We start from the raw sequence: 26,181 nt of genomic DNA on the forward strand, positions 1-26,181 counted from the left end.
CTCTCCGTGGCCTTCGGTGCTGTGAGTTTCAGCAGAAGCTTCCCGACGGGACCCTGAACCCCTGGGCATGGGCATGGGGGGGCAGGTGTATCCTAGAAGCTGTGAACAGCAAGGAAGCCATTTCCACAGATCTCCTTTACTGGATTATTTGCAACCACTGTTTTGTTTCCTTAGCACAGATGGGTGAGTTGGCTGTATTTTTCCCCTCAAAATGCTAATCAGAAAAAAGCAGGACCCCGACCCAGGGCTGGAGTTTCATTATTCCAGAGCTAGATTGACTTGCAGGCCTGTCCGACTGGGCTAGATGGCCACAGAGGCTGAGGGGCATTTCCACCACTGGACAGCATCCCTTTCCACCCAGTCCTCCTGTGTCATAAATCCCCTGACACCCTCACACAGGCTGTGCGCTGCCCTCAGCCAACACAAGCTCCCCTGGGGAAATTTTGGAACACAGCCAACTCTTGGTCCTCCAGGTATGGATTTACCCTCCTTGTAGATGAGGCCAGGAAAGTCTCCTTGAAGACTGGGGTCCCGCCCTTCCCTGCAGTCACCTGAGGCTGCTCACAGAATGGAAGTGCATTAAAAAGCGGAGCTGTGCTCAGTGGGGAAATCAACTGTTCCCAAAACTAACACCGCAAAGCTAGGTGATTTCCTTACCATACGCTCTTTTGAGAATTCTTTCGCCTTCCCTTGGCACAGAAGGTCAATTTGAGTGTGTTTATGTTTCTCCGGCTCTGGTGCCTTAGCAGTGGAGTGGGTGGCTGGGAGGGAACCCTCTCGAGGGCTGCAGGAAGTGTCCTGGTGTGGAAGGTGTCCCTTTGTTTACAGAACAACCTCACTTTCACGGGTGCCATCAACGGCGACGTCTACGTGTGGAAGGACCACTTCCTTGTCCGGCTGGTGGCCAAGGCTCACACAGGCCCCGTCTTCACAATGTACACAACCCTTCGGGACGGGCTCATAGTGACCGGTGGAAAAGAGCGGCCGTAAGCCCGAACTCCTCTGGGAACAACTGGTCTTTTTGGATTGTCTTGGGAGAAACTGACAGAAGCATCTCCAACTTGGAGAAAATGCAGATTTTTCACTCTCCTGTCTTTTCTGCATCACGGAGATGAGTCTGCCGTCTCTCCCAGAGGGCCCTGGGTCAGAAGCTTCAGAAGTAAGGGTCAGAGAGGTGGTGCCTTGGTAGTTGAAAAACCAGAGAGGTGTTCTCAAACAGACCAGGTGACTGTGCTGTCCATTAGGTGTTACTGTCAGTGGCTCTTTGGGAGGAGGCAGGAGGGGTGAGAAGAGGGCGGACGTCCAGTGCAGACCGGGACCATGTGAAAGCCAAGCTGCAAAGTGGGAGAAACATTTCTCTTCGTCGTTCGATCTAATAAAAACATAGCTTGATTTTTTTAGGTTTCGATTCTCCTTCCTCCCACAGTGGTGGCATTTGAAAGCAGTCTAGGAAATCTGCAGGTTCAAGGGGTTCTGGTAGCTCATTAGCAGGGCTTATGAAAGGGGCCACCCCAGAGGGTCTGTCCTGCTGGGCCTGGGGATGAGGGGATGGGACCTTGCGGAGATGACAGGGAGAGAGGGCAGCGGAGGGTCCTGGGCGGTCTTAGGATGAGGGCTAACGTGCTAAGTTCTTGATCTTTTTCAGGACCAAAGAAGGAGGTGCTGTGAAACTGTGGGACCAGGAGATGAAGCGCTGCCGGGCCTTCCAACTGGAGACGGGGCAGCTGGTGGAGTGTGTGCGCTCCGTGTGCCGCGGCAAAGTGAGCACCGGGTGGGGCGGGCCTTTGCCAGCGACGCCCAGAATTCGTCCAGCACCTTCCCAGCTGGACACTTGCCCTGTGCTGAGTGGTTGAGTCCTTAGAACAAGCCTCCCGGTGTGACTTAGTGCAGAGGGGAAGCAGCTTAGCACAGTCAGACAGACCTGGGTGCAGAGTGTGACTCACCCAGTAGAACTGGCTGTGTGACCTTGGCTGTGTTGCTTAGCCTTTCTGTGTCCAGCACACGGGTTGTTAGGACTGCATGCATCATACATGCACAGCGTCTTTCATTATGCCTGGCACATGGCCACAGTCGGTAGATGTTAGCTGCTGTTATTATAGACAATGTTATTTTAGGCACAGGGATATTAAGTAGTTGCCCATGCCCAAGGGTACGCAGCCGGGAAGGGGAAGGACTGCCAAACTGTCTGACTCAAAGCCATTGGTTTTCAAGTTGTACCTGAGCTAAATAGCACACACAACTGTGGAGTTTTGTTTTTGTCTTTTAAACATGGATATCCAGGCTCGTATCCAGAGCCGCCAAGTCAGAATCTCGGGAGTGGGGCCTTGACCTTGATGTGTGTTTTCCTTTTCTTCTTCTTTATTTTTAAGTCCCCAGGAGATTCTGAAGCCCTTGAAAACAAATCTCTTAACCTCTATTTAATACCTTGTATTTATATTTTGGAATTGGTATCAGTCTAAGAATTTGCTTTCTAGATGCTCTCCACTAAAAAGGCAAACCTGACTTGGAACCTACATAATTGGAAATTGGGAATTTTGTTTTTAAATAGATACACAACAATCATCTGGAAGGGTAATTAGACAGACAGGAGATGAAGGGAGAACGAGGCCCAGAACCTAGAAGTCATCTGGAGATGGATTTTGTTCAGTGCGAGGAAGAACTTAGGAAGAGTTTGGGCTGTCCAAGAGCAGAACCTGGCTGCCCTGCTCTGCAGTGAGCTTGCAATCACTGGACCATTCAGCAGAGATGAGATGATGGAGAGCTCTGGTGGAACTCTCCCCAAGGTGGCGGGGGGAGTACAGGCCAAGTGAGGGGCTCGCTTAAAGATGGCAAATCAGTGGCTAAGAACAAAACACTTCTTGGCTCTTCCTATTTTAATACCAGTGCCAGCAAAGGCACTTTCTCAAGTTACTCTAATAGTGTTTTTTTATATTATTTTATTTTAAATTGTGACAAAATATAGAGAACATAAAATTTACCATTTAACCATTTTTAAGTGTACAATTCAGTGGTATTAAATACATTCACATAGTTGTGCAATTATCACCACCACCCCTCCCCAGAACATTTTGCATCTTGTGAAACGGAGGCTCAGTGTCTAATAAATAATAACTCCCTTTGCCCCATCTCCCCAGCCCCTGGAAACCACCATTCTACTTTGTCTCTATGAATCTGAGTATTCTAGGTACTTCATATGAGTGGGATCCTGTAGTGTTTGTCTTTCTTCTAATAGTGTTTTGATAACAACAGGGAAAGATTTTAGTGGGAACCAAGGATGGAGAAATCATTGAAGTTGGTGAAAAAAATGCTGCTTCCAACATCCTGATTGATGGACACATGGAAGGGGAGATCTGGGGCCTGGCCACACACCCCTCCAAGGACATCTTCATTTCTGCCAGTAACGACGGCACAGCCCGAATCTGGGACCTGGCTGACAAGGTCAGGGGCTGACGCTGCACAGGCTTGGATGCCCCATGTGGGCCTCGGAGCAGTGACTGCCCTGGGCGAGGGGAGGTTCAGCCAGGGTCAGGCCAGAAGGGGGGATGGGGCTGGGCAGGAGATCGGCCACAGGGCAGCAATTAAGTTAGAGGGACTGATAATAAAAGAAGTCCTGTTCACACACACCCATTCTATATATATATATCTCTTTTAGCTGTGTATCCATCTATGAATATTTATAGTACAGGAATAATATAATTGAGAATGATTATTCTCTTGTCATGAAAGAACCCACAAAACTAAAAAACAAAGAGATAAATCATGTCTTCCCTGGATAGGAAGACTAAAAATGATTTAAAATGTCAAATGTTCCCAAATGGAACATTTCAATCAAAACCCCAACAAGGTTTCTCTTAGCATTTGGAAAAACAATTTAAAAATACAAAAAATTTCAAAAAAATAACTTGTCTGGAGTAAAAATGTCAAATAGGAAATCTGGGTGGGGGGAAAGATTAATGTTACCAAGTCTTAGCTGATAGTAAAACAAGTACTTAAGTTCTAATAATTAAAATACTTGGTTTCATTACAGAATGGCTAGTAAATGTTTCAGTCATATTTTCAGTGTGAGGATCATAGAACAGACATGGAGAAGGCTAAGTGTGGTGGTTATACTCCTTAGTTCGTAATGATTATGTCTATTAACACCCACTACATACCCGGTGCTTCATATATGCTATCGTTAATGCTTACAACACCTTGCAAGACCAATACTAATATCGATTCTCTACACATGGGAAGACGGAGAAGTAACTTACCCAAACACACCCAGCTAGGGACAGAGCCAGGATCTGGGATCTGAACTAACACATGCTGAAGCTCAAACTCTTCCCCCGAGCAAGAGGTCAGCAAGCTGCAGCCCAAGGGTCAAGTCTGCCTGCTGCCCGTTTCTGCAAAGTAAGCCATGCTTTTTGTTTATGTTGGTGTCCATGGCTGCCTTGGTGCTTCACTGGCAGAGCTGACTGGTTGTGAGAGACCATATGGACTCCAAAGCCTAAAAATATTTACTCCCAAACCATTCACAGAAAAAGTTCACCAACCTCTGTCCTAAACCGTGTTGTCTCTCCAGCTGCTCAGTCAAAACATACTGCCCCCCTCAGCCACTCAGGGACACCTACTATTAGAAGCAAGCGGTTTGGAGCCTCCCTAGAGGCAGCCTGGCTGCTCTGGCCTGGGTGCAGGATTTCCCCTGGAGACCAGCTGAGGCGGCCAAGGTCTCAGGTGGTATTACTTTGTGTCAATGTAGAAGCTGCTAAACAAGGTGAACCTGGGCCACGCGGCCAGGTGTGCAGCCTACAGCCCTGACGGGGAGATGGTGGCCATTGGCATGAAGAATGGAGAGTTTGTCATCTTGTTGGTGAACAGCCTGAAAGTTTGGGGGAAGAAACGAGACCGGAAATCTGCTATCCAAGATATCAGGTACATAGCAGGCAGTCTGGGCAGGGAGGAGAAAGGCAGGCATTCATTCTCCCTCCCATGGTTCCCATTCCAGGAGGGTCATGGCTGGAATGAAGAGCTCACTTGTGAGAGGGTCCCTTTCAGTGAGCCAACTATGGAAGGAGACCCTCTCACACGTTAGTTCTCAGACATGTCTTTGCTAATTTCCATAAGAGTGTGGTTAAAAACTTATCATAAAAGGCCTTCTACAAAAGACTGCACACATCCATTTACTTACTTATGGGGCGTTTTGATCCAGAGAAGCTGTCGAATTCCATAGACTTTAGGAAAAGCTAACCACACGTGAATCATGACGTGTGATCTAATTGCCTTTGAGCTTGGGAGGCCTGTCCCAGAGCAGACCTCATGCCTGACCAGCCCTACACAGCCCTCCTCACGGACCGTGCTCTTGGATTGCTTTTTCTAGAATCAGCCCAGACAGCAGATTCTTAGCTGTTGGTTCTTCTGGACACACAGTTGACTTCTATGACCTCACTCAGGGCACGAGTCTGAACCGCACCGGCTACTGCAAAGATATCCCAAGCTTTGTCATTCAGATGGATTTTTCCGCGGATGGCAAATACATCCAGGTATGCTTTGGCTTTACTGATATCTGGGGTAACCATTAATAATAGTATTACAAACAATGGCTTTTATGAAATCAGTGCTTACTCTGTGTCAGGAAATGTGTTCACTGGAACTGTTTAAGTACTGTTAGTTTCCCTCCTATTTTATAAAGGAAGAAACAGAGGCTTAGAGAACTTAAGAAAGTCGAATCGAATTTAAAATAGTACTTATTGTTCAGTAGGAAAGCGGGAAACAGCCCTAGTCATCTTGAGCCTCCTCTCACCACCACCCCTTCAAGGCTTCCTAATTTCTAGTTCTCTGGGGCTGCACGGAAGCCTGTGTTGCTTCTTACACTTACTCATCTCAATTCCACATCCCATGGGTAGTGTGGTCCCTCCAACTCAGGACTCAGACTCCAGTCAGCCAGCCTGGAGTGAGAGCCCATCACTGGCCCCCGGGGAGACTGACAAGCGGGAAGGGATCGCAAGGGCTCCCACTCTTGGCACTTAGAGCTGAAAATAGAACAGTGATTTCTCCAGCACTTTGAACAAATATTATGCATTTGTGAGCCAGCCTGGAGTCGGGCAGTCTTTGTGAAAGGAGAGAGGACGCTTCATTCATCAAGTGTGGACTGAACCAGGCACTACGCCAGGCTTTTGGGTGTATGAAATGGGCCTGGTCCCTGCTCTCCTGGAGCTTGCCTTGTCCTGGACAAGACAAGCATTAAACAGATCATCACAAAATACACCTGTAACTACAAATTGTGATTATGTGCCGAGAAGGAAAAGTACAGCGCCCTGCGGGAGCATTTAACAGGCACTGACTGTTGTTAAATAGATGCACTGACATCCTCTCCGTACGGTGCTGTTTAAGCTGAGGTCTGCAGGGTGTGTAGGAGTCAGCCACCCAAGGGGGGCGGGAACATGGTTCCAGGCCTTCTGCATGAAGGCCCTGATGTGGGAAAGATCTCGGCTCATCCCTGTACAGCAGGGAAATCTGGGGTGGCTGGTCTAGCACCCCAGGGAGGGAGGGGGCTGGCGATGGTGGCAGCGGCCATTGGCTGGAAAATGGTCAATTGCCTCTAGAAGTTTCCCAGAGAAGCCAGGATCAGGTCCTAATACTTCAGAAATCATCTCCATCAGCTGCTGTCCATAAGAAGACTTGCCTCAGCTCTGTTGCACAGGACCTTGGTTCTCTGAGAACAGGGGTTCCCAAACGTGAGTGCACACCAGAATCACCTGGAGGCTTTGTGAAAGCCTGCTGGGCCCCCCGCTTCAGATTGTCCGACTGGGTAGGTCTAGGGTGGGGCCCAAGAATGTGCATCTCTAACCAGTGTCCAGCCGAGGCTGACGCTGCCGGTCAAGAACCACACTTGGAGAAGCTGCCTTAGGACTTTGGAAAATAGCAAGAAAACGGAGGGAAAAATGCCCTGCTTATGTGAACTTTGCCGTGGGCTGACCACAGGCTTTGCAGCCTGGAGCTGAGCTTGGGTTTGGTGAAAAGTCCTGGGGATGCAGAGGTTGGGAAGCAATACACCCAAAGGGGAGTCCTTTGGACGGGAAAGAAAGTTGATAGGCCTGGCTGCTTCCCACTTGCAGGTGTCAACAGGAGCCTACAAGCGCCAGGTGCATGAGGTCCCCCTGGGGAAGCAGGTCACCGAAGCCACGGTCATTGAGAAGATCACCTGGGCCTCCTGGACAAGGTGACTGGAGGAAAACTCTTCTGGAGGAAAAGGTCACAAGGGAGACTCTCGTCCCAGCCTCAGCCTCCAAGTTTGTGTGTGGCTGGGATCGGAAGCAGCTTAGAGAGACAGAGCTCTTTTCCTTTGTGGGGTCAGGGCGGGAGGCCTCTTGCTCCCAGTCTGGGCCGCTGGCTTTGGTCTGACCTGGGCTTTTGAAACGCAAAGTCCCTCTTTTTGTGTAATCTGTCCTACTCATCCCCAGCCCCGTCTAGCAAGTTCAAAGGGAAACCATCCCCCAGCTCTTGGCCAGACCCCCTGCGGTATAGTGAGGCCTCCTGCAATCCCTGGGGGGGAGAGGGAGGGCCGGCAGTGCTGGGTAGCAGGGTAAGCAGCAGGGCCCTGCCACGTCAAGGGAAAAGAGGCCACCAACCCGTGAGCTTGGAGAGCCCCGCACTTCTCCCAAGCTACATATACTCAGAAGCTTCGTAGGGAAGAGGGAGAGAATCAAAGATGGAGGTAACTTTTCTTTTTAGGGTGAAAGGGACTGGGGCAGAGAACAGTAGGAGTTGGGGCAGGTATTCAGAGGGGGAGGGGACAGGTGCCGTCCTGCCAGAGGAGCCGTGTGACCACGCTGAATTCCCCTCATTCCTGGGAGAGGGTGCCTGACTGCATGAAGCCTTCCCACCAGTCTCACACCTCTTCCTATTGGAACAGCATCCTGGGAGACGAAGTCATTGGCATCTGGCCACGAAACGCAGACAAGGCTGATGTCAACTGCGCGTGTGTGACCCACGCTGGCCTGAACATTGTCACGGGAGACGACTTTGGGCTCGTGAAGCTCTTTGATTTCCCATGCACAGAGAAATTTGTGAGTTTTCCTTAGAGTAACTCCCTGCACTGCCTCCAGGCTGGCTGATCTTCTGCAGTCGGCTGGAAATCGTGGCCACATCTACACAGCCATCTAGAATCTAGAACAAGAGGAATCTTGTCACAGCCCTGGGGAGACTTGGCAACACCTAACCTTTTCCTCTCCCTCAGGAGGGGAAGTCCTGGAAGCCAGGAGGATGGAGGGGGGACAGAGTGGCCACAAGTGGGGCAGGAATGAGGCAGGAAGCCAGTGAAGGGCTTGCTCACAGAGATGTTCAGACCCAACGGGCATCCCATGGGTGAAGGGAGGTCCTAGGAGGGGGGAACTGAGTCCTGGAAGTGGTCCATGGTGGCTGAAGGAACAGGGTCTCTTAATCACTTCCATTCACTTTTGCTCACAGGCCAAGCATAAGCGTTACTTCGGTCACTCGGCTCACGTGACAAACATCCGTTTCTCTCATGACGACAAGTACGTGGTCAGCACTGGAGGAGACGACTGCAGGTACCAGCCTGATTCTTCTAGCTCTGCCCCCAGGCCTAGCCCCCCCCTCCCGTCCCCACCTCAGGTGTCAGCTCCTCCCAGGGGCACGTGGAGGGGCTGAGGTGGGACAGTGAACCAGAGATCCAGTGACGACTTTCTAAGTAGAAGGGCTTTAGTCTCTGGTGACTCCCAACCCAATTCTTGATGGGACTCTGTCCCCACTAGAGCTGTCCTGGGATTGGTGAGAAGCCAACGGCATGCAACAGCTACTCTGAGCATTGCTGGCTGGAGGGACAGGTGGTGAGAGGCCCAAGATACTGATTCCAGTAGGAGCTGTTGGACAGCCCACGGCGTCCACTGCATATAATCAGGAGGTTAGAATGACCTTGATCCATAGGCCTTTTAACTCAGAACTTCCAATTCATCACCAGAGTTCTTAACGTGGATCATTAATCCACAACCGAGAGGTTTAAAAATAGTAATACTGAGCCTCAGTCACCCCGAGAAACGAGCAGGACATATGTTACCCAGTTATACACATGAGATCAGAAAAGGGGTGAAGCCGTTAGGGCCAGTGCTAATTAGTAGCAGGAGAACCTCAACCAGCTATGTGGATTCCTGAGCCAGGGCTGCTACTGGCCTTAACCACTGCTCACTGTGAAACAGGCCCATTGTCCTGTGAGGCATGGCTGGTCTTCCAGTGCCTTTTGGAAGGACCCCTACCAGCCTGCTCCAGAGGACATCAGCACTTCCAAGAAAGCAGCTTTCTCCTGTCCCTCCACCGAGGGCGTTTCTTATTTGAAGTGTGGAGCAACAGGATGAGGTCATTCGAAGTCACTCAGCTTCCCCACATCTAATGTAGTTGAAGGGCTTTATCGAAACGTGAATATTGGTTTCTGTTCAGCCCAGGCAGAACTCCTGGGGGGGATCAAGAAGAAATGCACGCATTCCAGATTTATTTTTAGTGGTCTGAGGTTATGGAAAAGGCACCTGAAGAGAATTTCAGCCCACTTCCTACCCAAAAGCACTGTGTAGAAAATGGCCCCAAAAGATGCTTTCTGATGGCCTGCCTGGGAGCACCCGTCTCCAGGCTGCTGTGCCAACCGCTGCTGGCACTTAAGAGCCCTTGAGATAGTACTGACAGCAGCTCCCTGTGGGGCGCAAACACCCATTCAAAGCAGCATCTGCCAAACTGTGAACAGGCGGGCACCGGGAGACATAAGCAAACCCGTCCCCAGGAGATACGAGGGGACTCTTGATTACTAAAAAAGGCTTAGATGTCACTTTTCCAGTGCAGGGCCCCCTTGGCCTTTGCAGTCATGGGAGCCTACCACGATCCCTGGCCCTGTGCTGAGCACCAGGAAGGGCTCTCCTACTCGAGTGGAGCTGATAAAACCTTTTCAGTAGTAACAAGAGAGATAGTGTGAAGTCAGGCTGCCAGAAGTCCTCCCGTTCAGAAGGGACACGCAGGCTGCTGAAAGAGCCGAATGAAACAAAAAACAATAGACCTTTTAAAAAAGCAACAGACCTTTAATTGGTGGCAAGATCCCTGGTTTGTTTTTTGAAATTGAAATCAAAATGTTCACTACACCACCTGGGCTTGACTCCGGAGCACTTGGCAAAGTTGGTTTTTGTCACTTGACAAAAGCATGATGTCCAGCCCTGCAAAATGACTGTTTGGTCTGCCTTTTCAGTGTGTTCGTGTGGCGATGCCTGGAAGTGCCAGAGTCCTCTTACTTTATTGCTGCTGCTGCCGCCAGCCACCGCGGAGGCAGTGATGAGGTGCCTCCTGGCCGCCAGCTGCTGGGAAAGGCCTACGACACCGCAGGCCGTACAAGCTCCAAGTGCTAGTGAAGTGGTGTGACGGCGCCCATCGCCTGGAATCTCCAAAACCGTCAGGCCAAAAAGGAAGGTCAGTTCTAACACGTTAAGACTGCTTGCCTCTGTTCCTGAGACCAAAAACTATACGTACTAACTACACTGACAAAGAAATCCTATCTGACAATGTAGCCCACTGACAAAATTTAAAGCCTCAGTTACCCTAACCAATATGTAGCTTTTGATTTGCATCAAAACTTTTACAAAAGATGTTTTGCTAGTATGTTTCTATATACTTTAAAAATGTTCATTTTTACAATTAAGGAAGTTGAACAGGACAGCTTAAGTTAGATTCACTGAACTAGAAATATTGATAGCCTCTGTTCTCCACATTTAGCTTTCAAAACCAAATGAGCCATGTATAAACAAGTTGAGACACTTAATTTTTTAACGTTTCATTTGCAGAGTTTTATATCCATTAAGTGCCTTTGAAAGCTTCCAGGTGTGTGGGCTGCTGTCTCCCCTCCCACAGATTGTCTCCTTTCTACATATGGTGCTAAAACGTCAAAACTGAGGAGGGCTACAGGACCCTCAGCAGACTCCTGCTCTGTCACCCAGGTCAGGTATTTAGGTCAAGGCTTCCTAAATGAAAGACATCAGTTACCTGCCTGGGAAACAGTGACTATTTGAAGTTGAGCAGCAAAGAAACTTAAATTCAGGAGTCGGAGGGTGGGTGGGTAGAACCGGTTTTCATCATATTGAGTGCCAAACCCACAACATCCAAAACACTTCAAATAAAACAAACCTCTACTACAGAACAGAAGGGGAAAAAAAAAAAAAAAAAAGCTCAAGTAGGTCCAGGAAGGTGAGCTGATTTATCTCGTTAAACCTAAAATGGTGATAACTGAGGTGACCTGAGGCTGCGCTGGGTTTACCACTCCCAGCGTGGGGTGGACCTGGCCCCAGTGATTTGTGTCACGTGAACTACATAGGTCAAGTCTGGATTTTTAAAAACTCTTTGCCGAACAAATTCCTAAGCCCAAATAATATTTGGCAACTCAAGATTATAAAACAAAATCATCTAGTTTAGAGTTCCTCAGAGTTGGCTGGATGACAGAATGTGGCTTGGCCGGCAAAACCAGAAGGCATCCTAAACCACCTCCATCGTACTTGACACCTGGCCGAGCGCTGACAACGGCGAGGGCTGACGGCACGCTCAGGAAGGCAGGCTGGTGAGTGAGGGACTGGGACTCTGAGCACATGTACCGATTCGTCCTTCTAGTCAGTGAACTAAAAAATTCTGCATCTTGAGTCACTGGCTATTTGCAGTTGTCAGTTTACAGGAAAGGTGAAACGAAGCATTTTCAATTAAATAGATTAACAAACATTTACCACAGAAGTGCTTCAGCATTCTAAATGGATTAGATCATTCATTAAGCTATTTTTATATGCCAATTTATTAATGCCTTACATTAATCCACTGATAGGTTGTTGGGCCCACAGTTAGAGTCCCTATGCAGCCCTAATTCTGTGTTCTGTAACCATGTGACTGGTGATGCTGAGTGATAACCACGTCTGCCTATATTGTACCACTGACCTTTCATACTGATCGGATCCTGCATTGAATAACCACGTGAAGAACAATAAATTGATCAGTGAGGATGTGTACACTATATTTAAAAAGCAATAGTGTCTGTGTGTCAAGAAAAGTTCTTAAATCTGATTTGTAAACATTTATATGGTATGATTTTACGTATGTTCATAAATCCTGCACTGTATTCTAGGTTAAAATATTGGTGCATGTAGTTTCAGTTATCAAAGTATAAAAATATAAAAAAAACATTTTGGTATGTGTCAAATAAATTGGATTATATAAATTGTTCTTTAGGTTTTCAAAATAAATGTAGCTGTACTCTGAGCTTAAACTCTTTCTGAAAGTACAAGCCACCGCACACTCGTGGAAGTGAAGTCTACCATTTTGATCTGCAGCACGTTCAGGAAACCAAAATACCGAACATATTTTAAGTCTATAAGCTTTATTGATACTTCGCTTTTACAGTTCACAATGCATTCCACAGATTTAGTTCAGTACAGCTTAAACCACAATTGTATAAATTGTCATTTTATAATTTCTTGCATAACAATGTTTGATATTTGCAAACAACACTTTTGGAAGCATTAGATTTCAGTCCAGGGTTTGTGACAAAATTAACTACAGTAAGACTGTGTGATGAAGTTTATGTTGAGGAGTTCTATTGGCATGGCATCGTTTCATGTTGAAAACAGATGGTAGTGCTCCTAGAAATATATGTTCTTTTTCTAGCTTATGTGCTTTGGAACTACACACATGAAACCAACGACTGAAATATCAAGCACTGTGGGGCAACTGGAAAGGTAGAAGGGCTAAGCTTTGTGAAACACTATATATAGATAGATATATAATCTATATTTACTTATATTGGCAATTAATATAACAGTAAAATTCACAATACACCTAGAACATACCAACGAGGCGAGCCTTTTCACTCCTGCTTTGGTGGTATGATCTCGTCTAAACATTTCATTTCAGCAAATCTGCATCAATCTACACAGACCATACACAGTGCACAAACTGTGAAAAGGGTTATTTTTTCAGCTCCACTTTCTCTGCAATTCCCCAAATACAGCAAGACTACCTGCAACAAAGTATAATAATATACAGCTTCCTCAGATCTTTTATATTCACCAGTGCCTCATACAGGAAAAACAAATATGATTACTGTTTAAATCCATACATAGCAGCTTACAACACTTAAGATGATGAACACAGGGCAGTCAAGACAGGTCATTTTTCCTCAGATACTGTGTTGCTAAAATAAAGATCTGTGAAACTGCACTGCAATGTCAAGGCTTCATTCTTCCCTGACCCTCCCCGCCCCCCCATGGAATCAAATGAATATCCCCTTTAAACTCCTACTGTTAATTATTTCAGGTTTTTTCATTCCGCTTTGCGCTTCAATCCAGGGATTTTTGCTTGGATTCTACAAATGAAAAGGAGGGGGAAAAGGTTAGTGTAAATATTTTGGAATTTTAATATTTCGTTTTCTGCTTCTTAAAATGTCTATCCTTCAAGAATTACTTGTACATTGCTCAGCTTATACAAGAAATAAAATCCTAAGGCTGTCAAACTATGAGCTATAATTTTGCCGCCCTGGCCTTACAAATTAGACTTAAATAAAGCCTTAAATACATATAAGTACACATAGAAATTAATGATCCAAATGTTAGAAAAAAAAATCTTTTGGCAACTCTGTCACACTTTAGGTCTGATTGTAATTGACTACTCATTATGTCTTAAATATGAGAATACTGCACTGTTGTCAAAGCCAGTACACCTATCCTTAGTGTTAAAAAAAGATTTTAAATACTTACTTAGCCATAGCATCTTTAACATTCTTATTTGCAAGTCCTAGATAATGATCTATTTGCGCCTGAAAGAGAGGCAGAAAGAAGTTACTAGAAAATTACCATTGCTAAGAAATCTTATTAAACATATTAAAGGCTTAAGAAACCACATTTCTCATTTTTATAAGGCTTTGGAAACTGGCACTGATCCATTTCTAAGTTCCATATAAGAGAGTGTGCTCTGTATTCTGAAATCTGCAGTTAAATTACCTGATGCCGTTCATAAATAACAGGAACACTGAAGAGTGAAATCAGAGCTGAAAAAGGAAATACACAACCTTTAAAACAGACTGGTATGATTTAGGGAACAAACACTACAAAGCCATCAAACTGGCAGCACTCTTAAGATAGTCAATAGTGTTCCTAATGAGGAAGACACAAGGATCTCCTGGATGCACCTGCTGGTGGGGAGCCACCACAGGGCAATGAAGTAACCAAGGGAGGCTGCAGGAACCATTCCTGGCTTCAAATCACATCACGCAGACGTTATAAAATACAGGCATCCCTGGTCTTGGTTAGTTAGATCTATGACTGCACCATCAAATAAGGCCACCCTTCATCTGGTTTATCACTGTTAGTTGGAGTAGTCTTCAGGAAGTAAAGTGGCTTTTCCATAAACAGTATCAGTATTAGCAATTTATTTAAAGAGATCACAATCTCTAACCTATATCCTCTATTTTTCCTATAATATAAGGATATTCTCCACTAAAATGTCTTTAAGCTCCTTGCACACCATCTTTTTTTTTTTTTTTTTTTTTTGGCTGTGCTGTGTGGCATGTGAGATCTTAGTTCCCTGACCAGGGATTGAACCTGCACCCCCTGCAGTGGAAGCACAGAGTCTTAACCACTGGACCGCCAGGGATAGTCCCCCATCTTTTTTGTAATTTCTCATTCCAATGGTTTTGTAGACTTACCCAAGATCAGTAGCGTGAGACCATTGAACAAGGCACCAACATAGGTAAATACCCACATCAACACTGCAAACTATAAGAAAATAACATTAGCCACTTAAAAACAAAATTCAAGTAAAGTTTCTTTTTTTTTAAAGATTTTTTTTTTGATGTGGACCATCTTTAAAGTCTTTATTGAATTTGTTACAATATTGCTTCTGTTTTATATTTTTTTTGGCCAGGAGGCATGTGGGATCTTAGCTCCACCGCCCAGGTGTTGAACCACCCGCACCCCTTGCATTGGTAGGCAAAGTCTTAACCACTGGACCACCGGGGAAGTCCCCAAGTAAAGTTTCTTAATTAAGCCTTCAAATAAAAGCAACCCATCTAAATGCCAAACTAATAGAGGCATACTCCTTGGAGACGTGGTAAAATAATATGGGTATTTCACTTCTAAGTTGCCAGTCTCCATTCAGGAATTTCTGAATCTAATTAAAACAATTAATAGACTCAATTCATTTTTTTCTGGACTACACTACCAAATAGTTGATTCTGTTTTCTCTGAGATCAGAAAACATACCAAAGGTACACCACCTATAGCACTTAGCTTCTAAATGGGAAGACTGGAAAGCTATCATGAGAATTAGCTATTAAAACTGATTTTAAAGTACTAACAAGTTAAGTGATTCAAGATCTGTATGAGCTGAATAATTCAGACATTAAAATATCATACATCTGAATAAGCAATAATGGTGCAGGAAGACTCATTATCAGGGAGACTAGGTTTCAGGTACCAAAAATATCAGCCCTAGCATTCTATTAAGGATCAGAGGCACTGTCTCTCCAGTGATACATGTTTTAACAGCCAATGAGGACCCCTTGGAATGAGGACTCCTCTAACTTTTATACCTATTAATAAAATTGACCGTTATTATTCTTTTAGCCACTGCCTTCTTTATTTATTTAGCAAACACTAATCCAGTTCTTACCATATTACTGCCAGGCACTGTTTTAAATGCTTTACAAATACAAACTCATTTATTCCTCCTAATAACTTTATAAGGTAAGCACTGCTATCATTACCACAGGAGATGCAGACACTAAAAAAAATAGAGTGTAGTAACTTGCCCAAGTTGAGGTAATACTTCACTCATATATCATATTTCACTGTCTTCTCCAGGGGACTGGGGACTGCAGTGAACTGACTAAACTCTCCTATTTCAGTAATCTGGTCTCAAAATCTGGGATTTTTTTTTTTAATCATTAAATACAGCAGTTTGGGAAAGGCCTTGTTTCCAAAAAGTGATTTTCATTTTGAGAAGTTCTTTATTTCCTCTACATACTTTAGTTTACTCATGAATGGTTGAAAAAGAGGATTTCAAAGTTTTCGTCCAGTTCTTGGCAACATCATATAGTAAAAACTCAATGCCATGTTCAGAGAAGTTCTTGAAGACTTACAAACACAAAGTCAGTCCAGATTTTATTAAACATTCAGCAGGAGCAGTTCCTTTGCTTCCTATTAAGAGCCTTCATGTGTCTGGCAATCTCTCTGCCATATTTAATTTAGTAGGTCACAAACACCACCACGATGCCACCATGTACAACTATTTAGGTACCAATAACAAAGTATATATGAAAAGAAGGAGAGGAGAGAGGAGTTAGCACGTCCATCATCTAAAGCAAGGATCAGCAAACTTTTTCTGTAAAGAAAGACAGTAAGATAATAAACATTTTCGGTTTTGTGGGCCACAAGGGATCTCTGTCACATATTCTTTGAATATTATCCTTTAAAAACATAAAAACTATTCTTAGCTCCCAGGCTGTACAAAAACAGGCCATGGGCCGGTCAGACAGTAGTTTGCTAACCCTTATCTAAAGCATATCTTTGTCCATGTGTTCATTCACTCAACAAAATCTGATTGAATGCCTACTATGAGCTGGGTACTGAGCGGTAATTAAAGTATTCAGACTCTAGTAATTATATTTACTGCAGGTTAGGAAGACACTTTGGATTCCTGCAGCAACTGTCAGTTCTGCAAAGAGCAACACTCTGCTTACCCCTACAACTGAATTTAATGTTCAAGTGAGCAAATATCAAGCCTTCTTAACACTCATCAATTGAAAATCAAAAATTAAATGCTGCCCTGGGTCTTTGCAACCACTATGAAACCACTGATAGAACGGTTTGAAGCATGACTCCAGTTAGCAAGCCTTTTCCCTCTCACATAGTTTTAGACTCCTATTGCAAAAGCTAAATATAACTGCTGCACTTGAGCAAGTTTACCATAGAGCAACAGAGCTATTTTCATCCATCACCATCCACAAGTCGACACGGAAGAGTCGACCTTCTACATTTTAGAAGAAATTGCTTTAGCAATAAAGACACCCTTACCATGACAAAATTCAGAAACTAACACACAAGCTAGAAATAAGTCCCAATTTGGTCATTAAGTCACCGACAAGGCTGCACTCCAAAGCCACAAAGAAACCCAAGACCTCACACCTAGGTGATCTAAGGGGCACAAATATCACTAGACTTGCCTCTTGGAGGACACTCTTTCTAAAAGCCAGACTATCCAGACACAAAGAGAGGAACAGAGGGAGGCTTCAAAGGTCTATGGGGCCAGGCAGGTGACATAAACACATGAGGGAGCCTTGGTACGGACTGAGGCAGATATGTGCATTCTCCCTCTCAAGGAGCACACACAAAATCCAGCTCCACAGACTGTTGCCGAGCAAGTATTCCAGGCTAATGTTGCCAAATTTTCCCATTTAAAGAGAGAGACCAGAAATTCACATTTTTATGTGCTATCACAGAATTTTTAAATGTTGCAGCTAAGTCTGGAGAAAATTTAACACTTCAGGGGCCCAAAACGAAAATATTGGGGTAGGGGTTTCCAGAGAACACACCATCAGAAAAGAAAGGCGTTAAGAACCAGCATCTAGCAATCGCACAATTACTAAAACTGTCAATAACAACAGCAGCTAACAAATTTTTGAACATACATTAGGTCAGTTAATCTCATCATAACCCCAAAAGTTAAATACTGTTATTATCCCCATAGAAGAGAAAACCAAGACACAGAAAGATTAAGCAAGTTGCCAGACTAGAGGTGACAGTGATCTCAGGTTTATCTGACTCCAGAATCTCTGCTCTGCTATATAGTAAAACCATTTACAGAGTAATCATTTATTAATGGTCATAAATGTACATGCTATTACAAAGAGGCAGGGAAAAGGTCAATAAACACTTTAAACCTACAAATTCTATGCTCTTCTATGGCAAATTCTTGGCAACACTGCAGCCAATGCATATTAACTGAGGAAGTCAAAGGCTCATCTCTCTTTAGGCACTAATGAGACTGGAGGAAAGAGGGGCAAAGTACAATGGAGGTCTAGTAAATACTTAGCGGAAGAGGGCAAGGGCCATGTCTTGTTTGTCTTTTGTCCAGGGGAAAAGGGAATTCAATTTAAGTGCATATCACATACATATCTCATTGAAAAGCTCTGCAGATTTTTTTATTAGATGATGTCTCCGTGGGGTGGGGAGGCATTTTTAAGGAAAATGGGAGGAGGGTGTTTAACAGAATTTCAGAAATTACTTCAGCAATTCTGACATTTTCAAACTTTTTCTGAAGTTTTAAGCACTGAAAATCATTTGACTTTTGACATCTTCAGCCTCATTCATTAGTATCACATTTACCCCAGCCCATTTCCTGTCTAATTTTTCTGTGGGCCAAAGAAACCAGAAAGGAAACTGTCAAAATGTGTATGTTAATTAATGCCTAGGAGCCCGAGGGCTAGATTTTAATGTTCTTTTGGGTCAGCTATTTCTGGAATTCAGGCCTTTTTTGCTCACTTTCAGAGTTCAGACTGAATTCTGGAACATTATGGTTACCGGATGATCAGACAACCATAGCTAAAAATTTTTTTATAATTTTAACATATATTTTCACTGCTAGTCACACAACTACTGTCATAAAGAATCCAGTCTTTATCACCCAAAGCCATATGATGGAAAATAAGAACCTCTGCCAAGAACACCTAGTCTTAGTATCTAGTACATAAAAGTATTAGACTTTTTCTTGGGATTTGAGGTTTCAAAAGGCAGAACCCCCTAATAAAGCTGAGCCTTACTCAAGAAGTCCCAAAGCTGAGCCCAGTGGAGACTGTCACATGCTTTTCTTTTATAATAAAAGGGACGCAGAAGTAAGCGTAGGGGGAAAACTATAGCCTAGGGTTTACAGCTTAAAGACATAACTTTTAAAAACAGTGTTCTCCAACCAGTGTCCTTAGAAAAATTAAATCACAATTTTAGGGGATGGGACCCCCAGCCCTTCCCCTTCCCAAGTATTATCTTATAGCTCCCCAGTGGTTCCAGTGCGCAGCCAAGACTGAGAACCATTGTTTTAAAACGAGCCCCTTTCAAAGACAGCTTACACAGAAGGTCAATCACAGAAATGGAATTAAACCTTAACTAGGTGGTTTAAATTTGTTCAACTATCTTATACTAGTTTTCTGGTGGTAATGGGTTATTTAAACACAGTTGACGAATATCACTAGGTTAAAGAAAGTTATCCGGGCTCTTCTGGACTTCTCAGAGAATAATAAAGTGATATACACTAGGCTTGTCAAGAAAAGGACACATATACAGCTTTCACAGCTTAATTTTCCTAGAGAACACTCCTCCTTTACTTCCCTTTCCACTCATTCTCCTCCCCTTAGCTTATGTCTGGCATGCAACATAACAAACCCACTTTAAAACAAATCCTGAGGATTGATCAAAACATTTGCCTGTGGTAAAATTTTACACTAATGTTTGAAATAAATCCTACTGAATGGAATTAGAAATATTTTTTCAGTGATTTTGCCCATAATATTTGACTAGAATTAATCTTTTGGGAAATGGATTGTTGCTCAATCTATAGACAGTTGAAATGTTTTCTAGGATTTAGAAGCTTGCAGGTAACTGCAAAGAAGCAAAACAAATGGAACAATTACAGTTGACCTTTGAACACAAGAGTCTGAACTACACAGGTCCACTTGTCAGCATATTTTTTTCAACAGTAAATACTACAGTACTACACAATCCACAGTTGGTTGAATCCATGAATATGGAACCAGGGATACCAGAGGAACCGCAGATTCAGAGGAGCCTTAGATGAGGAGGAACCGGGGATATGGAGAGCCAACTATAAACTGTACATGGATTTTCACCTGTGAGGAGGGTCAGTGTTCCTAATCCCCAAATTGTTTAAGGGTCAACTGTACACAAGAATTTAAAAGGAGAAATCTGCAGAACATGTCTTATTTTTATTTGTCCAAGTCAACCACCAAAAAGAGATCTAGACCAGGCACAAATGATGAACCACCACCTCACATCAAATCTTTTCCAACAGGCCTGATGAACCTTCGGGTTTGGTTATTTCTTTAGAATAACGTATAGAATAGCTTCTCTCTCACAGCACCAAAAAAATAAGCAAAGAGAAGAAAAATTTCACATGGTAAGAATAGTGGCTCTATATTTTTTAACTTCTGAGGAAGAAGGTTTCAAACAGAAGTAGCGGTGATTATGACCCAGAATCTCGCAGTGTAGATTATATAAATTTGAGGGCATGAAATACTTATAAAGACAGTGAGTTATAGAGAAACCTCTTTCAAATTTCAAAAAGCTATTATTTTTAAAAAGCCACAGAGCTTGATACAATGTCAATTTTCTAAATGAAAAAAGATTTATAAATGAGACTAATTCCTACTGCATTTTCTTGAAATCAGGGTGGTTTCCCTTTTCCTAGCTATGGACCATATGATAAAAGTAATCCCAATCAAAAGCTGGATCCTATAAATTTTTTTAAAACTGTTATTTAACAAGATCACAAATTCACCTGGAAACTGGAGAGACTGGGGCTATTAGCAAACTTTCCAAATTTAAAATCTGAATATAAGGAAATAAAATCAGTTTAACAGAGCAAATTGGTTTTTCCTTTACAATGAAAAAGTGAAAGAAAAAAAAACTGCAAAAACCATTTTTGCTTGCTTTAGAGAGGAAGAATATGATTCTCCTGCCAACTGCTGTAGCCAAAAGGCAAAAAGTAGCAGAGTTAGAGGAAAAATAATTTTCTTTTTAAAAATGCTCTCTATACGAACAAAAGCTATAGGGGATAAGAGTGGCAAAAATGCTCAAGGAACTCTCTCTAGAAAAAGAATACTATTAAGTCATTTTGAAAAGAGACAAGTGTTGTTTTTTCTCAGCTTTTTCCAATTAAGACATATTAAGCAAGTATATCTTGTGTTTCTATAGTACCCTTAATTCAGTGAAAAGAGACAAATGAAATCTATAATACTCACACACAATGACATAAGGTTTAAAAGTCCCCCCATGAAGAATCAAAAAGAACCACAAAGTTTATCTGGGAAGACGCTTCGTGTATATTATGAGGGTTTTGCACTGAGAGAATAAGACTAACACCCTACCTTATTCTTTGCCTCAACAGATTTTGAGACCTAAATGCAAAGTTCATTCTAAGTGTTAATATGTTGAAACAACTGTTACTTATTTGGAGCCCTGAATGAATTGCCATCTGGAGAAGTCACCAAGCAGCTTTCCTTGAGCTCTGGGCTTGCCAAAAACACTACTCGGGAAAACCGTTCAAAAAAACTTAATAGGGCTTCCCTGGTGGCACAGTGGTTGAGAGTCCGCCTGCCGATGCAGGGGATACGGGTTCGTGCCCTGGTCCAGGAAGATCCTACATGCCGCCGAGCAGCTAGGCCCGTGAGCCATGGCCGCTGAGCCTGCGTTCCGCAACGGGAGAGGCCACAACAGTGAGAGGCCCGCATACCACAAAAAAAAAAAAAAAAACTTATTAAAAAAATAAGTTTTAAACTTAATAAAAAACTACGTTTTTAAAAACAGTTTAAACTTAATAAACTTAATAAAAAAAATAAGTTTTATTTTTCTCTTTTCTAATCCTTAAGGAGAAAAAGTAGTAAACTACACTTCTAATGCAACTCTTTTTTACCCAATATTAAGAAACAAAGAATGTTTTAAAAATATAAGAAAAACTCATAAAAATAAAGCATTCCAGAAAGTAACCTATCTCGTTATGTGCCACTTCCCATTACTTTCAAATTAGCAAAATCACTCAAGGCAAGAATTTACCAAGTTGTTTCTCTCACTTATGCTAGCTTCCTCATAAAAACACAATTGTTTAAAAAAAACACACAAAAACCCAAGGTAATTTTCAAAAGAAATTTTAAAAATGAGATTTAACAGCAAAAAGAAATTATAAATGTAATTTATTAATAAAATTTCCTCATATTCTATTTTCAAATACCTGTGCAAATCAGATTTTAAAGGCTTTCTAAAGTATTTAATCAGTCCTCCTCTAACATTTTCTCACTTCCTTAGCCTTTGCAAATATTTCCACACCTACATAACTGTCTACACAGAGGACTGTGTATAGATGACAATAAACTCTGAAAGAATAAGTTTTCAACTGCTTAAAGGGGAAACTTTAAATTGTAATTTGTAAAAACTGGAATACAATGAATGAATCATTCCCAGATCAATTTGTTTTCTTTTTAAACAGATATCTTCAAGAATGCCTCTTCTCTCAAGAAAAATGTTAAATTAGACATACATAGCTACCTTCACTGCTATACGCTGCAAATATGATGACTTTAAGTTTATTTTTGTTGCAGTTTTTATTAAGTCTATAAAAACAGTGATTCCTCAATCAAGTTTCATGATTCCTTTGAAGTCAGCCCCCCCAACAATTTTTGACTGCCAAATTCAGAGAGGGCCCTTTGCTGTTTGAAGCTCTGTTATCACTATTTACAGTGTCTCTTCTCAATCAACTCCTACCCACACAACCCTTCATCTTAAACTGCACTAGTACCTTCCCCTCAATAATTTTTCAAACATGTTCTACCCGAGCACTCAAGCTATATATTGTGAATACCACTTCAATAAATAGGAGCTGGTTTCTTCTAGGACCCATGTGTACAAGGTTCTATTTGATTTACTCCCAAATATTATTCCCTTTTGAAACTAATCAAACATCCCAAATGACATAACTATGATCTTTTTATTTACAGACTGACACCAGATTATTTCAAAGCACTACTACAGAATGAGTCACTAAATGCAAGCAATCTACACAAGAGATAATAATAAAAGTTAACTAAATTATTTACCATTAATATTATTAGTAAGGGACGTTCCAAGCCTTAATAAACTGAGAGAAGCACACAGCTGAAAATAATGTCCATTTACTGGCCTATTAAGGCTAAGATATTTGTCAAAAGCATTTTGAGCATTTAAACCTATTCTGACCAGTTCAAAAATTGTTTCACCGAATCTAAAGACCCAATCATCCAATTGCTATGACATCCTTGGTTTGCACGGTAAATTGCAAATTTGTACATATCTATTGGGAAAGAGAAATTATGGTAATTACTACCACAGTACATTTCTACCCAGGCTTAGATTGGAAACAAGTCACAGGCAATAATACACACAACACAAACGGCAGGTTCCACATAAAGGAAAAGCACTCAAGTCCCAGTGCTTGGGGTGTTTCACATTATGTGACGAGTTTAGTGCTCGCTTTAAATCAGTCTGAACTTTGGGGAGCTTACGTGCAAGGTGAGACTCTAACAGCTGCTATGTAGCAAGATCCAAAAACTAAAGAAAATTCCAAAGTTTACCAACTGGTGATTAGTCGAAGTGTTCAGAATATTAAAGTTTTTCCAGAATAAAGATCCCAAGAAAGTATAAAAAATATGAAATAGCTTATATGTATGAATGAATCACACACAAGCTAAGAAATTAAGTGCTAGACTCTAAAACAAAGTCAAGCAGATGAAATCATATCTGGTAATAACTCTATTAGATAATCTTTATTCTTACAGCCAAAACTCTCTTTTATCTTCTCACTTTTAATCCTTATGATTTCTAAAAGTATGAATTTGTAACATTTTTCTTTAAAAAGGAATTGTCTTTCCTCCATCTTAAATATTTGATCAGATTCTGAATTTTGGAACCCAAGTTTACAGTAATGATTTCATTACATCTTTATCATTTACTTTAATATAGAAAATAGAATTTTACTCTCTTAACTCTGATATTAAATTCTGGGTATGCCAAAAAATGGAAAGCAAGTAAATTTACCTTCAGAGAATCAACTAAATCATCAACTAAGAAGAGGCGTCTGAGTTCTTTTATCGTGCAGTTCACATGGCCAAGAGCAGAATTACTGTACTTCTGAACCAACTCCTCAGATATAGCAACTTCAGATTCCAAATACGCCCTAGAAAACAAAACACAGCATAACTGTCACTGACTGGATGATTTTCCCTGGATGTCTGTCAATCAGAAATAATATATCTGTAAAAGAGGACATTAGTAAAATATTTTACTATGGAAGCCTACTCTTTCCAAATTAAGCACAATGTAAAAACTCAACCAAGCATGGGGTAATTCACTGATAACGCGGGTATGGAAAAAAAAGCATACGCTTTGAAATCAGACCTATCTGGGCTTGAATCTTAAGCTCTACCACTTACCTGGCTGTGTAACGTTTGAAAGTTATTTAGTCATCCCTGTAACCTCAGTTTCCTCACTTATACAATGGAGATTATCTTGAGATTTCAATGAGTAATGTGCTTAACACAATCAGGCACAAAGAAGCACTCAATAAATGGTGGTTATTGTTATGGATTTGGTTTTTTCAGGAGGACATAATGTTATCCCATCAAGTTTTCCTAACAAAACTTCTACTCATTTCCAAATACTATACTCTCTCAGCCTAATCTTTAGGGGAAACTATCCAATAAGCCAAGCCCCCAATTGTGAAATGGCTGCCAAAAGTCAATCTCAGTGAAACACAATAGTTACTGTCCATTTAGATGCCCCAATCTATACTGAAATACAGCTGGAATTGTTAAAATTTAAGAAGACAACTGTAATGGGGGGAAAAAGTCAAGTAGGCAGGAATGCAAGGAATTGTTTCATTAGTTACTGTTTCAAAGAAGCCATTTATCTTAGAGCAATCAGAAGTGCTAAGGATTCTCTCTTATCTGTTGGAAGCAACTCTTTACCCAGTCCCTCCTCAAAAACTCCCCATATCCGTGGACCCTAGTTACACTGGAAATTACAGTCCTCTTTGATAACTCCTTGTCTCATAGTTTTACCCCTGAAATATGCCCCAAATGCGCAGGCTCAGCGGCCATGGCTCACGGGCCCAGCCTCTCCACGGCATGTGGGATCTTCCCGGACTGGGGCATGAACCCGCGTCCTCTGCATCGGCAGGCGGACTCTCAACCACTGCACCACCAGGGAAGCCCTGTGCCTCCTCGTTTTCATTCGCTATACCATCACTACCGTTTAAGTGCTCATTATTTAAAAACTGGAATAGTCTATCAGTGTCCAAACCAGTCTCTAATCTATCTTCTGATTCACTCCTTCAGCCAATGCCAGATTCGTTTTATTTGAGCTATACTAGATAGTGCTATTTAGGTTGAACTCAGGTGGGAATTAGGAGACATGCTACCACCTAGCTATGTAACCTTGCAAAAGGCATTGAACTTCTTTAGGTCATGGTTCCAACTCTACAAAATTAAAAAACAGACTTCCTGAATCCATTCAGACTCAAACATTCTATGGTTCCAACTTTTCTACCACAGCCCTCCTAAATCCTTCCAACCTTATTTCTCACTACAATGTTGTAGCTCAAACTTGAGCCATTCACCAACCATTTTTCACCTTAATGTGAAGTTTTATTCCTCACACTGTTTTCCTAATCCACAGTGCTCTCCTCTCACCTCTGGAGATAGCACACCGTCAGTCAGCACCATCTCAAATTCCATCCATACACGATGCCTCTCCCAACCCTACTATGTAACTCTAACAATGCTTTCTTTTGTATTATTCTTACAGTAATTACCATATCCAGCCCTGAAATATAAACATGTGTATACTTGTATATTTTTTTCTACTAAAGTATAAACTGTCAAGGACTAGGAATATATCTTCATTAGTACAATGTCTAGCATAGGACGCTTGTTATTTATTAGCCAACAAATAGCAAGTTGTTATTATCAAGTTAAAAACAGTCAAACATTCACACCTACCCTTAAATCAGCAAAAATTTATTTATGCAGCTTTAAGAAATATAGAAAAGTGGCTGATACTTTAGCTGGTATTCTGCTTCTTTGTACCACTGCTTTTGTTCTTGCTGAAAACAAGATGCCTGGCCAGCAGGCCACAAAGGCAGCACTCTCCATCAGTGACACCCTGTGGATATTTACATTCATTCAACTGGCATTTATGTGATAGTAATGCAATGCCAGCACAGTCGTCACTATTTTCCAATGACCACAGGTTATTACATAAGAACTGTATGATATTAACTTTACTAATGTGACTGGAGAATTTGGAAAACTGTCCAAAAGGCTTATTAAATTGGCATGTTGGCTGAATTTACTTTATAATAACCATA

General features: G+C 42.3%; 2 protein-coding genes across 6 annotated transcripts in view; one reads left to right on the plus strand and one right to left on the minus strand.

Moving 5' to 3' along the window:
* The window catches only part of EML6 (EMAP like 6), a 355,810-nt gene extending 342,859 nt beyond the window's left edge, over positions 1–12,951 (plus strand). Inside the window, exons 30-39 of the mRNA XM_032652246.1 lie at positions 4–21; positions 829–986; positions 1,646–1,760; positions 3,250–3,438; positions 4,742–4,914; positions 5,360–5,522; positions 7,098–7,201; positions 7,895–8,048; positions 8,449–8,549; positions 10,223–12,951. Of these exons, the coding sequence (XP_032508137.1) occupies positions 4–21; positions 829–986; positions 1,646–1,760; positions 3,250–3,438; positions 4,742–4,914; positions 5,360–5,522; positions 7,098–7,201; positions 7,895–8,048; positions 8,449–8,549; positions 10,223–10,379 (1,332 nt within the window). The 3' untranslated portion in view covers positions 10,380–12,951. The remainder of the gene's footprint in view (positions 1–3; positions 22–828; positions 987–1,645; positions 1,761–3,249; positions 3,439–4,741; positions 4,915–5,359; positions 5,523–7,097; positions 7,202–7,894; positions 8,049–8,448; positions 8,550–10,222) is intronic.
* RTN4 (reticulon 4) overlaps positions 12,364–26,181 on the minus strand; it is a 67,206-nt gene continuing 53,388 nt past the window's right edge. For 2 of the 5 annotated variants that reach the window (XM_032652285.1, XM_032652286.1), the window contains 5 exons: positions 23,853–23,991; positions 14,705–14,774; positions 14,001–14,047; positions 13,758–13,816; positions 12,364–13,366 (listed from right to left, as the gene is read on the minus strand). In XM_032652285.1, coding sequence (XP_032508176.1) covers positions 13,324–13,366; positions 13,758–13,816; positions 14,001–14,047; positions 14,705–14,774; positions 23,853–23,991 — 358 coding nt within the window. In that variant the 3' untranslated portion in view covers positions 12,364–13,323. The remainder of the gene's footprint in view (positions 13,367–13,757; positions 13,817–14,000; positions 14,048–14,704; positions 14,775–23,852; positions 23,992–26,181) is intronic. The other 3 variants (XM_032652284.1, XM_032652288.1, XM_032652287.1) reach the window with 2 other exon arrangements.

The sequence above is a fragment of the Phocoena sinus genome, chromosome 13 (genome assembly GCF_008692025.1).
Source record: "Phocoena sinus isolate mPhoSin1 chromosome 13, mPhoSin1.pri, whole genome shotgun sequence".
NCBI lineage: Eukaryota > Metazoa > Chordata > Mammalia > Artiodactyla > Phocoenidae > Phocoena > Phocoena sinus.